The sequence below is a fragment of the Bombyx mandarina genome, chromosome 20 (genome assembly GCF_030267445.1).
Source record: "Bombyx mandarina strain Sakado chromosome 20, ASM3026744v2".
In the NCBI taxonomy this organism is placed as follows: domain Eukaryota; kingdom Metazoa; phylum Arthropoda; class Insecta; order Lepidoptera; family Bombycidae; genus Bombyx; species Bombyx mandarina.
In genome coordinates, this window is record NC_143226.1 from 7028754 (window position 1) to 7045024 (window position 16271).

Below are 16271 nucleotides of genomic sequence, written 5' to 3' on the forward strand. Positions count from 1 at the left end.
TCGTATCTCCAGAGACGGATAACCTAGGTACCGTAGTTTAAACTTGTTCCCAAAATCTAAAGCTGATGGTGGAAGCCCATTCTCTTCTTAATGTTAAATAGAGTTGCATTGCAAATTCTAGCAATATCAAAATTTGAGGTAAAATATTGGGATAAAAAAAATGGTGCGTGTGCAACTTGGTGCACGTGAAAGAAGTTAAACTTCTTTTGCGGTTTGCAGTAAGTATTGTGGTTTTATTCATTTTTCATCCTTAAATCAAAATTCTCTTGTATTATGGAATGCTGTGAGTAGGAGAACCGACCTAGCTCGCTTTGTCCTTTCCCCCTCTTCACGGTCGAGAGGTTCGCGAGACGCTCCGTCTATTTTCTCACTCTCGCTCTTCCTAAAGTGTATCTTTTCTCTCTAGCCGTAACGAAACTGAGTTAAATTTTGTTCTCAACGCGCTTAAAGACGTTTCACTTCAATAAACTCTGTTCATATGTGAAACTCGGCTTATATGTTTTTACCGGTGGTAGGACCTCTTGTGAGTCCGCACGGATAGGTACCACCACCTTGCCTATTTCTGCCGTGAGTCAGTAATTCGTTTCGGTTTGAAGGGTGGGGCAGCCTTTGTAACTATACTTAAGACCTTAGAACTTATATCTCAAGGCGGGTAGCGCATTTACGTTGTAGATGTCTATGGGCTCCAGTAATCACTGGGATATGAGCTCTCGTCCACCCATCTAAGCAATAAAAAAAAGTGCTTATAGCGCGTACTCGTTGTGTGTTGTCGGGTTTCAATCAAGATTTTTCCCAATACATTTTCCATTGGCAGTGTTTGTGACAAAGAACGTCTAACTGCGTAGCTGTGTGTCGCGAATGTCTCGATTCCCGGGGTGCTACGGGAGGGGCCTTATTCGCAGTGAAGCGCGCGGTGTGAGCGCACGTCTCCTATATAAAATGTCCATGTAAATTGTGTGTTGAAATAACAAAGTAAAACATGTTGAGGTATTATTTGTTGTTGTCGTTAGTGCTCGCTGTTTCGCTGATGGCCGGTAAGTGTTCCTGCTATTTTTGTACATATATCTTGTGATAAAAATCGTTTGATCGTGATTTGTCTAATTTGCTTTGATTGTCATATCAAATTTGTTCTTGAATAGAGTTCAAGGTATTGGATGGTGATTTTAACGTTCTTAAGACAATCGATTGTACCTTGATGATACCTCTTCGGGAGGTGATGCGCTTATAAAAGAAAGTTCATCAAACATTGTTGTTTAATTTTGACGTAATGTGTTCATTATCAAATTATTCGGGGTACTTTTGTTTTTGTTTTAAACTGATTTCTATGTAAGTGCATTCATTTTTAATGTCAGTGTTTTTATATTGCTCAGACCGGTGAACGAGTTCACCACCCACTTGATATTAAGTTGACAGGGAAACCTATAGACATGAACAACCCAAATTCCGCCACCCACCTTGAGATATAAGTTCTAAGGTCTCGGTATAGTTACAACGGCTGCCCCACCCTTCAAACCGAAACGCGTTACTGCTTCACGGCTGAAATAGGTAGGTTGGTGGTACCTACCCGTGCGGACTCAAAAGAGGTTCTACCTATACGTAATTATAATTTTGCGGGTTTGATTTTTATTACACGATGCTATTCCTTCATCGTGGTAGTCAATCGTGAATATTTGTTGAGTACGTATTTCATTAGAAATATTGGTACCCGCCTGAGATTCGAACACCGGTGCATCGCTCAATATGAATGCACCGGACGTCTTATCCTTTGGGTCACGACGACTTCAAACGATTTCCCTCAGTCGAAGTCGCCTTAAACACGTCATTACGGATCCTCCCGATCCACTAACGGTGCTTTTAAGTACCTCAAGCACCGGTCACCGTCCTCGCGAACCCATCGCTTAAGACGAAGAGCTCGACGAGTAAATTAATCCACAGACACAGCCCACTGAGTTTTTCGCCAGATCTTTTCAGCGAGTCGCGTTTCCGATCCGGTGGTAGATTCTGCGAAGTACTGCTCTTGCTAGGGCCAGTGTTAGCAACCCTCCCGTTTGCTAACACTGGCCGTTTGCTAACGTTAGAGTCCCGTGAGCTCACCTACACCTCAAGGAGAAGCTGAAATAGCCTCTCAAGGCTGTCAGCTTAGGTAGGATTTTTTTTTATTGCTTAGATGGGTGGACGAGCTCACAGCCCACCTGGTGTTAAGTGGTTACTATATCCCATAGACATCCACAACGTAAATGCGCCACCCACCTTGAGATATAAGTTCTAAGGTCTCAATTATAGTTACAACGGCTGCCCCACCCTTCAAACCGAAACGCATTACTGCTTCACGGCAGAAATAGGCAGGTTGGTGGTACCTACCCGTGCGGACTCACAAGAGGTGCTACCACCAGTAAGCCGAGTTTCACATATGTATAAGGTTTATTGAAGTGAAACTTCTTTAAGCGCTTTGAGAATATGCTAACGCAATGGTAGGCAGCAGCTTGGCTCTGCCCCTGGCATTGTTGACGTCCATGAGTGACGGTGACTGCTTACCAGGTGGGCCGTTGCTCGAGTGGTAGAGTATGAGTTCTAAGCTCTCAGTTTTTACAGTACAACAGCTGCCCTGCCATTCAAATCGAAACGTATTACAGTTACATTATTATTACATTACATTACGCATGCGGACTCACAAGACGTCCTATTACCAGTAACGCAGCTTGTAATTATGATCAATTATAATTTATATTTTTAAACATATAAAGATACTAGCCGTACTCGCCCGCTTCGCTGGACATTTAAAATTAACATTATTATGTTTTGTCATTATTATTAGGGAGTCCAACACTCATATAGATATTACTCTATCCTTTAAGTACATGTATTTTCTACATGGATACCAAGTTTCAAGTCAATCGGATGCACGGTTCAGTAGTTATAACTATAAAAACCGCTGTAGATTTATATATTAGTATAGATGTCTCTTAGAAATAAACTCATTCTAAGTATTTTCGGATTCGTCTTTCCCAGAGTCTACTAGATATTCCGGCGCCTTGGTAATAGAAATCGACGTAATTACTTCAGTGCGCCGCGTAGGGTACCGATGACCTACAGAGTAGTCAAAGGCCTAAAGATTGACCTATTGTAATTTCTGCCTTATATCTCAAAATGTCAATCGCTTCAACATCCCGAGATTAATGGGTTACAAATTTTCAATAAACATCGAATTCATAACGGAACATCCGTAAAAACCACTGTAGAATTATATATTAGTATAGATAGATTAATAATTATCGGAAAATTGAATCAAAATAAATTACCGAGCAATTAATTTCCAGCCGAGTTACACGATAGCAGAGTGCTGACTCATGCCCGAATGAGCGCTTTACCCGTAAAATATATGACCCGGCCCGGACATAAACCATGAGTGCTCGAACCGGATAACCGGAATGATTGACCACTCAAGAGCGACGTGCCGTATCATAATCTGGACTTCGTAAATTCATCATATTATTTACTTTTCCCGCGAATGAATTTCATTTAAGCCATAATGAAAGCTAATTTAACGGATTTAGCTCGTATTTTTCTTAATTGTCATCTATATATTAATCCTTTGACTGCCGTGTAGGTCACCGGTACCCTACCGGCAATTAATATGCCGGTTTCTGTTCCTAAGACGCCAGAATATCTAGTAGACTCTCGGAAAGACGAATCCAAGGATACTGAAATCGAATGTATTTCTGGGAGCCCTAAAAGACTAAAACAAAAGTTATCCAGGCGCCTTTGTAAGAGAAATCGACAATAATTACTTCAATGCGCCACGTGGGGCACCGGTGACTTACACGGCAGTCAAAGGGTTAATACGCGAAGCAAAAACTTTGTATCCCTTTTTACGAAAATTGCGCGGACGGAGGAGTATGAAATTTTCCACACTTATAGAGAACATAGAGAAGAAGTGCACAAAGCTATATTTTTTTTAAATAATGCATAAAAGATACATTAAATCAATAAAGAAAACATTACACACACTATGTACCATGTATTTGACGCACACACGCATGCACATAGATTATATGCGCATGCATACTATTTATTGTCAAACTTTTGTTCTTGACGTCTGTTGTCAAATTGAGAATAGATTAAATATTGTTTGTCTTTATTAATATTTTTTATAGTGTAGTCTTGGCGAAATTTGTGATTATAGAAGTATAAACTACAATCATAATAGTGTACAAACTTACAATTCCAATTAATTATAGTCGAATTTCGACTACTGCGGGACCTCTAGTTATATTAATTCCGACATTTTTTTTTATTGCCCTTGTAGGCAGACGAGCTTATGGCATAATTTTTTTTTTAACGCTGGGGAATCCGATTACGGATACCCGGTCGAGAGGGATTTTCACAGACCGGGTTATGTCGGACTCCGGCGCCTCCAGAGAAGAAGAGGGAGAAGAGGAAGGCCAAAGCATACGGCCGCCCGTGGACTTCAGCAATGCCAGGGGCAGAGCCAAGCCATAGACATTTCGAATACTGCACAGCTTTCTTGGTCACGGAAGACGGCAAGATAACAATCGTTTTAATTATGTTTATATAGTTTGAATAATCGCCTACGAAATAGGACAAAATTCTATTTAAGGGTTCTTATAGTAATTTCCATTAATTGAAAGTTCTCAAGGCTCGTTCGACTTCGATTACCAATTGGATACGCAAAAGCTAATAATAATAAACATCCTATCTGGGAACGTAACATTTAATTTTCAATTTTTTATTTGAATAAAACGTCTTTCATCCAATTTGTTTTTTTTTTATTGCTTATGTGGGTGGACGAGCTCACGGCCCACCTGATGTTAGGTGGTTACCGAAGCCCATAGACATCTACAATGTAAATGCCGCCATCTACCATGAGATATAAGTTCTAAGTTCTCAGTATAGTTACAACGGCTGCCCCACCTTTCAAACCGAAACGCGTTACTGCTTCAAGGCAGAAATAGGCAGGGTGGTGATAGTTACCCATGCGGACTCACAAGACGTCCTACCACCAGTAATTACGCAAATTACAATTTTGCGGATTTGATTTTTATTACACGATATTATTCCTTCACCGTGGAAGTCAATCGTGAACATTTCTTAAATACGTATTACAATAGAAATATTGGTACTTGCCAGCGGAATTCGAACACCGGTGCATGGCTAGATACGAATTTATCGGAAATCTTATCCTTTAGGCCACGATGACTTTAAACCTATTATCTAATATTTGGGGATCACTGGTTTTACGTCATTTGACACGAGCAAACCCGGCGTCTAATCCTTTAGACCAGTGGTGCGCAAACTAAGGGTTGCGACCCCTGTAGGAGCCGCTAATTTTTTAATTTCGGTCCATTTAGCAGCTCGTAATACATACACAGTCCCCCTGATCTCTCCAAATACAGAGCATAGCTTTCGAGCCATTGATATTGCGGTTCGGGATAAATAAAATTCTACCGAATTACTATTATCACCGCATATTCCGAATATTCTACCGAATTAAAAGTTAGCACTGTATTCAACACTTAGAACACATAAAACACTTTACTACACTTTTAAAATTCTCAATTCGCTTCTTTCGCTTCGCTTCAGGTGATCCGTTCCCTGTTTCGCTTCGAGTAGTTCCGATTACTGACCGACTGCGTGCCATCTCTGCAACGCTTTTATACCGATACCGCATCCCAAGAATTATCGAGAATATTCCACACATCTATAGTATTGTTTCCGCTATCTGACAATAGATGGCGTTGTACTTCACGAGCGTTCTAGGTGTTACTAGATCCTTCGGTATTTGTTCGACTATTCGGCGATAGATGTCGTTACTGTTACTTGCATAACAATAATTTGCTTTAGAGTCGATGTTGGCGTGAATGGCACCGGTTGACCAGACTTAGCTTATTATATGTTCTTCATGTGATTATCGTAACATATATACCTATGTAGATTTCTCGTCTCCAGTTACTAACCGATGCGAAAGACTTTCAGTTTAACTAAAGTCAACTAACATAACCACAGCCAGTAAAATTAAAGCCTTCAAGAATAAGTTTAGTCTCTGTGAATTGGTGGTAGGACCTCTTGTGAGTCGCGCGGGTAGGTTTACTGGTCGTAGGACCGCTTGTGAGTCCGCTCGGGTAGGTACCACCGCCTTGCTTATTTCTGCCGTGAAGCAGTGATGCGATTCGGTTTGAAGGGTGGGGCAGCCGTTGTAACTATACTTGAGACCTTAGAACTTATATCTTAAGGTGGGTGGCGCATTTACGTTGTAGATGTCTACGGGCTCCAGTAACCACTTAACACCAGGTGGGCTCGTCCACCCATCTAAGCAATAAAAAAGAAACTCTTCTCTAATAAGAATCTATCTGGTAACGATACTTATTAGTATAACTAATAACGCCGTAGACAGCAAAAATTGAGTTTGAGGCTCAAACAAGCTTGCAATAAAATAAACCTTCACCGCGGTGTGGTATTCTTTTAGTATTGCTGTTGACCACAAAAAACTGGGAGCATTGATCGTTTTGTATACGATTTGCTAGTCTGCCTTCGAAGGATAGAAAACATTTTGTAACTATAACAATCCATTATCGAATCGGTTAGTGAACCTAAAAACCGGATGAATAAAATTTTTAGCTCGAAAAATTGCGATGTCGAACCGGATAACCAGATAAATTGCCCGGTTTTCTAGCCCCAGTTCGTTAGTAATTTATGATTGAACCGGATATTGAGTTTTCATTTCAAGTGCTGACGTTTAAATTTAAGGAAATTTCGACGTTTTCGAGGGCCTTGCGCCGTAATAATTAAAAAATTGGTATTAAAATATATATAAATATTTTCGCTATTTTAGATTATGGTAAAACTATATTCTGTTAACGTTAAACTTATTGATTGTTTATTAATGACTTATAATGGGTTAAGTTTCGGTTATCTTTTGAGGAGTCAATTAAATAAACTACCAAGCAATTACCATTAACTTGTATTTCGGTAGATTTTTTTAAGCAGAACTCTAAGCGCATAGCGCATAGCAATACAAATACATTCGCTGCTTACAAAGCCTAATTTGATGACCATTGACTCACTAGAAACCATCGGCTAAGGGCGATTGATTGTTGAATGTGTTGATAACAGAGTAACTGAAAGCGTCATCTATACTAATATTATAAAGAGGAAAGATTTGTTTGTTTGTTTGTATTGAATAGGCTCCGAAACTACTGAACCGATTTGAAAAATTTTTTCACTATTTGGAAGCCACACTATTCCCGAGTGACATAAGCTATAATCTTTTTTGAAAAAAATTAGGGATCCTTACTAAAACTCCAGTAATGTAACCCAAGGTGTAAAAAAATACCTAAAATATTCTTTACATCGCGTGCCCTGCGAAAACTATTGATAATAGAATAAAATAATTACTACAACTTTGTAGAACACATTATTATTTACAAAAAGTGTCATACGGCAGCATATGTCTAACTATTATAGTTATGGCGCAATAAGTGTTCTTTTATTTAAAAAATAAAACAACGTCAAATATCGTTGAAATTTTTGTTAAAAGCCCGAGCGGAGCCGGAACTGTCCGCTAGTGGCTTATAATGGGTTAAGTTTCGGTTACCTTTTGAGGAGTCAATAAACTACTAAGCAATTTCCATTAACTTGTATTTCGGTAGATTTCTTTAACCCGAACTCCAGCGCGTAGCAATACGTAATTCGCAGTTAACAAAGCCTAATTTGATCACCATTGACTCACTAAAAGCCAAACTAAGGGCGATTGATATCCCATCCTATCCTATCGTTCACCACCTAACACAGGTGAGCTGTGAGCTCTTCCACCCATTTAAGCAATAAATAAATAAAAACACGGAATACTAATTTGGGGCCGGATGACCGTGCGTGGTATGTTCCCAGTTATTTAATTACTTTTATACCACAATAAATACACATTTACAAATCTGATTACTCATACAAAGGGTGTTGTTTAAAAGTCACACCAGAATAAGGTTATCAAGCGCTAGCATATCATCTTCTTCTTAGTCGGCATCTTCATTCCTGAAGGTCGTGTTTCTATCTTGAAGTGTTGGTCACTCGATGCCCTTTGCTTCTGCAGGTCTTCATGTCCTTATACCAAAAGCTTTTTTTAAGTGATTTTATGACCTGGTAACTAAGACCTTTAAGACATGTCTTATTTTAATTTATATCCTTAAATGAAATGAGATGCTATGGGACGAAATATAACATCAGTAAAATTGTGGTCATTTACTGAGATTTTTTCAGTGGACTTGTTGGAGGAACCCGAGAGGCTACGTCCTTCATTCGGCGGCTTTGCTTCATTTTCCCACATTTGTGCACTTTCACAGATATTAAACAGTTAATAAACCACCGTTATTACACATTTAAACCTGAAGAAAGACTAAATAGACTAAATAAAACAAATCACACAACTTCACTCCTCGCGTTCCCGCCAAAAAGTCTATATAAAAAAAAAGCTGTGAAACTAAAATTTATTGAAAAGAAAAGCCCACTGAGTTTCTCGCCGGATCTTCTCAGTGGGTCGCGTTTCCGATCCGGTGGTAGATTCTGCGAAGCACGGCTCTTGCTAGGGTCAGTGTTAGCAACACTCCGGTTTGAGCCCCGTGAGCTCACCTACACACGTTAGGGTGAAGCTGAAATAGCCTCTCAAGGCTATCAGCATAGGTTTGAAAAAAAAAAGAAAACCGATTGGAAACCTCTGTAAAATGTACAGATAAGAACACAAAAACACGTGCATTGGGCTGTATGCTAAAAACTTACTTTGCTAAATATCCTCGTAATAGTCCGTGTTTATGTGTGGCTATCGCAATCCACAGGGGTCCGATCTAGGGGTCCGTAAAAGAGCGCAGTCCGCAGGGTCTGGCCGCTTTATTTTATCGCTCACTTCGCATAAGTGTGTGGGAATATCTTTTATGGGCTGACGTAAATTATGTAGGTAACATGGTCGGTGTTGCGTTCAAAATTATTTTTCCTCTAAATGTTTAGGTTAATTAAACTAGTTTTACGGTTTACTCTTGCGTTTTTTTATTGTCTAGTGGTCCCGCAGTAGTCGAAATTCGACTTTAATTAATTGAAATTATAAGTTTGAACATTATTATGATTATATTGTCAAAGACTATTGCTTCTGTAATCACAGATTTCGCCAAGAGAAATAATATAAAAGATAAACAATATTAATCTATTTTCAATTTGAACACAGACTTTAAGCATTAACTAAAGTTTGACAATAAACAAAGAGTATAATATACATATGTGTGTGTATCAAATACATGGCAGTGTATGTATTTATTGATTTATTGATTTAATTTATATTTTATGCATTATTTTAAAAAGATATTAGCATTGTGCACTCCTTCTCTATATTCTGTACTAGCGACCCGCCCTCGCTTCGCTTCGGAAACATTAAAACACACATGAAACCATAAAAAATTAAAAAATAAATAATTAAAAAAAAGTAGCCTATGTTCATCAGGGACAATGTCGGCTTCTAATGGAAAAAGAATTTTTCAAATCGGTCCAGTAGTTTCGGAGCCTATTCGAAACAAACAAACAAACAAATCTTTCCTCTTTATAATATTAGTATAGATAAGTGTGGGAAATTTCATACTCCTCCGTCCGCGTGATTTTCGTAAAAAGGGGTACAAAGTTTTTGCTTCACGTATTAATATATGGGTATTTTGGTATATATGGGTATTTTCGACTTTTCGATTACTTAGCCAGGTTTCTTGGTCGCGGACGACTAAGATATTATTCTGCGCCCTGATACTTCAAGACAAATATTTTTTCTGTATGGAATTTAGCGGAACCTAACCGTAGGCGTGAGGTATTTTTTTATACTTTGCGTGCCATTCCAAAGGTATTGGGAAAATAAGCATTTTAGAAGATTTTCTTAGTGTTACCCTTAGGAGTCACCAGCATTAAGATCTGGTGCTATGACCTCTTGTCAGTCCGCACGGGTAGGTACCACCACCCTGCTTCAGCCGTGAAGCAATAATGCGTTTCGGTTTGAAGGGTGGGGTAGCCGTTGTAACTATAGTTGAGACCTTAGAATTTATACCTCAAGGTGGGTGGCGCATTTACGTTGCAGATGTCTATGGGCTCCAGTAACCACTTAACACCAGGTGAGCTGCGCGCTCGTCCACCCATCCAACAAAAAAAATAAAATGCACCGGACGTCTTATCCTTTTTAGGCCACGACGACTTCGACGACTTATTTAGACGTATATAAGAGTTTATTTGTCAGTTTCTCATTTCCGTAGTATAGGGAATCTTAGTTTGGAGCCAGATGATCGGATGAGACCCGTCGCCGCCTATTTAAATTTATTCATCAATGTCCTCCTCCTTGCATCGCGTTCCTTAGTGTTGATGGTCAACACCTTTACGGAGCTCTTTGGTTATCTTCCTCCATTCATTTCCGTCATCTGATATCCCCGCAGTGGATAGCGACATTGATCCTGGAGTCAAATGTCGTCTTAAATTTAACTGACCAGCGCATGGAACTACGCGAACATGTCCTCTTTCCTTCCATTTAGCCGGTAATGAGTAGTTTCTCGAGATTGTCACAAATATTATGTTACGCCAGTAAGAGTAACGCCATCTATCGCCAAATAGTCAAACGAATATCGAAGGATCTAGTATCATCTAGAAGTACTCGAGAAGTACAACGCCATCTATTGTCAGATAGCGGAAAAACACAATACTAGACTTTTGTGAAATAATCTCGACGATTCTAGGGATTTCGTCTCGACTTTAAAAGAGTTGCAGAGATGGCACGCAGTTAGTTAGTAATCGGAACTACTCGAAGTGAAACAGCCAACGGATCACCTGAAGCGAAGCGGAAGAAGCGAATTGAAAATTTAAAAGTTTTTGTGAAGTGTTTTAAGTGTTCTAAGTGTTCAATACTGTGTTAACTTGTAATTCGGTAGAATTTTATTTATCCCGAACCCCAGCTCGGAACAATTATATAAATTCGTTGTATTTGTCAAGGTCTGGTACACTCTAAGCCAAACAAATTTATTTATAATAGTTACTTCCAGTTAAACCGATTAAAAAGGTTGTGAGTTTCGTATCCTTTTCGCGAGAATAATACAGTCTAGGATATAGGTCAAATTCAAATTCAAAATCATTTATTTCAACTTAGATGTCAGTATGACACACTTGTTGAATGTCAAAATATAAATAACAATGTTAACTCTACCACCGGTTCCAAAAAAAGCCACAGTCCTGAGAAAAACCGGCGAAACAAACTCAGCGGGCTTTTTTTTTTGTTTTTTCTCAAATATTTTCTTTTTTTTTAAATAAATAAAAATATTTACAATAAAGGAAAAAACAAATCCAAAAATACAATTTAAAAAAATATAATAATAATGAAATATGAAAAGGCCAGGAGCGAACGCCTCACGCGGTGTGACGAAGATGCGTGTGGATGCTCATTAAAATAGAAAATTACCCACTCGGGGCCTTATAAAGTGATCGGCTATTTAGAACAAGGGAGAAGTTAAAAATAAAAACTAATTTTCGTTTATTCGTTCGACGATTTGTAGTTATTGGTACCCTTTTGAACAGTAAAATGAGGTATTTTCGTATACTTCAACAAAATTAATACATTACAGAAACTTATGATCGTACGCAGCCAAGCAATGTAATGTCATTACAGTATTAATCTGCTGATATGTTTTTGGGGTGTTTATTATGACAGTTCGGATAAATACATTACTCAAGAAATTGTCAGGATCCGATAGTAAACACGTAAATTTTTTTTATAATAGGTTTGTATTGACGATTTTATTACTTAGCCCGCGAACCTCCAGTCACCGTCGTCCGGTCACAGCCCACTGAGTTTCTCGCCGGATCTTCTCAGTGGATCGCGTTTCCGATCCGGTGGTAGATTCTGCGAAGTACTGCTCTTGCTAGGACCAGTGTTAGCAACACTCCCGATTAGAGCCCCGTGAGCTCACCTACATGTCAAGGAGAAGTTGAAATAGCCTCTCAAGGCTATCAGCGTCGGTAGAGAAAAAAAATATGCCCTCGCGGATAGCTACCAGCAACCTGCCTATCTCTACCACTAAGTCACTGTTTTTTGGAAGCATCCAAAATCAGAATTCACGTATCCGGATCCGTATTAATTATTATTATAATTAATTATTATAATTATTATTATTAACATTCAATAAAACGCTATGAAGCGTGGCGTCACACGGTGACTATAATTTTTATTGTGTTATTGAAACAGATATTTTCCCCCCGGGGTATATCCGTTTTATTTTATCACGCTGTCGTCCTCTTTGTAAGGAAACAATGTAAGCGTGATAAAAGGGGCTGCTCTCGTTTATCACGGTTCCAACTGTATCCGGTTAAATGTCATCACACGTTTGATATGATAGCGTTTGTTATCCGGTTTTTTTTGATAGCGTTTGTTATCCGGTTTTTTTTTTTGTTTACATGCAAACAAATTAAACGTATGCCGAATCTCTTTTTATTTATTAAGGATATTATTTATTAAAGATATTATTAGGTACTCATTAGGAGTAACGAGAATGGATAGAATACGGAATGAATATGTTAGAGGAAGTCTGAAAGTGGCACCTGTGACAGAGAAGCTGAGGAGTGCGCGTTTGGGATGGTATGGACATGTGATGAGACGAAATGAAAATGAGGTTGGTAAGAAAATGTTAACTATGAATGTGGAAGGATTTGAATGAATTGAATGTGGAAATCCTTCCACATTCATAGTTTCATTTTCTTACCAACCTCATTTTCATTTCGTCTAGTAGTCTACCTAAGTAGGTCTACCTCTTCCTCTATATCCATAGAGAAAGAGGTAGACCTACCATAAGAAGAAATGGATGGATTGCGTGAAAGACGATATGGGTAAGAGGGGAGTGAGCGAAGAAATTGTATATGATAGAAGAGTATGGAAAGAGAAAACGTGTTGCGCCGACCCCAGGTGACTGGGAGAAGGGCAGGAGAATGATGATGATGATGATTATTAGGTGCTCATTTAAATTAGATTTTTAAGGAATTTACAGCTAACCTAAAACTGCCTAGTGACCAATTATAATTTTCCATAAAGAGTTCAAGTCAAAGTAAAGGAAGGAATACCATAATGCGAGTTCACGAATTAGGTCTAATCAATATTGTAGAAACCTTCTAGATCGTTTACACTCTTGGCTGAGTGGTGGTGGTCATCAGCTCGGGTGGTGGAGCTCTTCACAAGACGTGGCCATCCCTCGCATACCGCGGCATTTTCTGTGGACTCGTTAAAGGGACCGCTTAGAGTTGCTTTTATGTCGTAGGTCCATTGTAAAATTATAGAAACTAGAGGTCCCGCAGTGGTCGAAATTCGACTATAATTAATTGGAAATGTAAATTTGTACACTATTATGATTGTATTTTATACTTCTATAATCACTAATTTCGCCAAGACTACACAAGATACACAAGATACAAGATACATGGTATGTAGTGTGTGTAATGTTTTCTTTATTGATTTAATATATCTTTTATGCATTATTTTAAAAAAATATTAGCATTGTGCAATTCTTCTCTATATTCTCTATAAGTGTGAGAAATTTCATACTCCTCGGACCGCGCAATTTTCTTAAAAAGGGATACAAAGTTTTTGCTTCACGTATTAATATATAGATATCAATATACAAATAGCCAAAGAAAACATCGCTAAGTACGATATACTCCCCGGGCTACCAAAAGTTTTTAATGTCATGTAGTAGTTGGATGTTTAGTGATAGAGGATTTTTAGGAATTAGTCGGCTTTTTAAATTATATAAGTACTTCTTCATAGACCGTTTTTTTAAATAGAAATCAAAGGAAAAAATAGTATATCACTGCTACAAAATAATGTTATACAAAATTTACAAATCAGATAACTACTATTTTTAATTAGGTTATAGAGTAGATACATTAAAAACATTTCAAATTTAAATTAAAAATGAATAATAAAATTAATTACATTTATTATACGCAAAAATCTATTATTATTTATCTATTATATATTATCCAATTTTCGTCATTTGTTTACTGAAAACTCTGGTTAAATTTTCCATAGTATGAAAAAAAAAATCATTTTTTTCTGGTTCTTAAAACTTTTGTAAAATATAAAATATGTAATTACAGCATAGTACTACATAAACATGCACATTGGATCGTATTAAAACACAGACCGTATGTAAGCGATTTAAAAGTGAATCTTTCATAAACCGGTCGTAAATACCGGGTGTACTGTTTTACCCGGTTTCATACAGTTAAATGGATGCGAGCGGCTGATTGATGTCGTTGGATTTGGGCCAGAGCTCTCTGAATATTTATGTTCAACCAATATCCGCTGTGACAGATTGGAGTATCTCTCTTTGTGTGTGCTTTGGTCAAATTTGAATGCAACTTTTATTTGACTTTTTTTGTTTATTTTTTTATGACATATCTGGATGTTCGAGCTCATGGCTTACCTGGTGTTTACTGGTTTACTTTCAAATCCGAAAGCAAAGCTGCGACGCAGCAGAAATAGGCAATATTTTAAGACTTTAAATTAATATACTTTTGTGGATTACAGAACGGGTGTAATGTGGTTTCACAAAATTTGGACTATTGTGTTTTTTTTATTGTTTATATGGGTGAACGAGCTCACAGGTGTTAAGTGGTTACTGGAGCCCATAGACAACTACAATGTAAATGCGCCACCCATTTTAAGATATAAGTTCTAAGGTCTCAGTATAGTTACAACGTCTGCCCCGCCCTTCAAACCGAAACGTGTTACTGCTTCACGGCAGAAATAGTCTGGGTGATGGATAGATATAGATACCTTTGGCCTCCAGTAACCACTTAACACCAAGTGGGCTGTGAGCTTGTCCAACCATTTAGGAAAAAAAAATGGTCATTTTAAATTCTTAAGACAGACAACACTACGACCGTGATGTGTATTTGTGTATAATCAGTATTAATCAGTATGGCTATACACTCGCGTAGCCATGTTAGCTAGTACTAAAAGAACCAGTACTATGTTATTCCTCACTGAGTATAAAAAAATAATTTCAACGAACCAAATATTACGGAGATAGATAACATTTTGTGTATTTTTGGATTTAAGAACCTTATTTTTCTGTTGGAAATTACGCTCAAGTCCATAATATACCATTAAACATTAATATCTTTCAATAGAAATAAAAATTAACAACAATAATACCTAATACTAAAAACATAATTAACAATTCCTTTACAAATTCTATTCCATAAAACAATAACGAGTCTATAAAATCAGAAACGAGATACAGAACATTAATTTGAACAGGGCACAAAACCACAAAACCGGTTATGAATAACGAACGCGCTGGATGTTACAATTTCGTGTGCATCGATCGCATGCGCGCTCGCCCGGGTATCCGGTTATTCGATTTATTTTGTACAGATGCAATCTTCCAGGCTAGTGAGGTGAAACGCGCTTATCGATAAATTATTGTGTCATTAATATTTATTCACATTCACCTTTACGCTTCTTTTATTCTCTTTATTAATAGAAGAGTACTGCAATATATAGGGTTCGCGCTGGGGTTAAATAGAATTCTACCGAATTACAAGTTACCACTATTAGCACTTAGAACACTTTAAGACACTTCACAAACACTTTAAAATTTTCAATTCGCTTCTTCCGCTTCGCTTCGGGAAATCCGTCCGCTGTTTCGCTTCGAGTAGTTCCGATTACTGACTGACTGCGTGCCATCCCTGCAACGCTTTTATAGTCGATACCACATCCCTAGAATTATCGAGAATATTCCACACATTTCGAGTATTGTGTTTCCGCTATCTGGCAATATATGGCGCTATTCCTCTCGAGTGTTCTAGATGCTTCTAGATCCTACGATATTCGTTCGACTATTCAGCGATAGATGGCGTTACTCTTACCGGCGTAACAATAGTAACGTTTAGTTAATATAGATGAAAAGTGATAAATGACTGCTCTCCTTGGAGACATTTGATATTCGGGGTCTAAGTGGGTCTGTTATTCTATCAATGTTTCCAAGACCCACAGTACAGGACGAAATGATATTTTGAGGCCATTGAATGTGGATTTTTTACATTTTAACATTTTAATAATACAAGCAAATGAATTTCACAAAACTAATGCATTATGTCTTGCTATGATCAAATAATCTGCAATAAACGTGGCCAGCTATTTTCAATATCCACATACCCTACAGCAGCAACACATGGGTTCATGATACAACTCCAAACTA

At 37.9% G+C, this 16271-nt stretch overlaps 1 protein-coding gene across 5 annotated transcripts in view; it reads left to right on the plus strand.

Moving 5' to 3' along the window:
• Positions 1–868: 868 nt before the first annotated feature.
• Hasp (Hig-anchoring scaffold protein) overlaps positions 869–16271 on the plus strand; it is a 122462-nt gene continuing 107059 nt past the window's right edge. For 3 of the 5 annotated variants that reach the window (XR_016324748.1, XR_016324749.1, XM_089735650.1), the window contains exon 1: positions 869–1034. Coding sequence is in view for 2 of the 5 variants with exons in the window: in XM_089735650.1 (XP_089591776.1) it covers positions 980–1034 (55 nt within the window). In the remaining 3 variants the exon portion in view is untranslated. The remainder of the gene's footprint in view (positions 1035–16271) is intronic. The other 2 variants (XR_016324750.1, XM_089735651.1) reach the window with 2 other exon arrangements.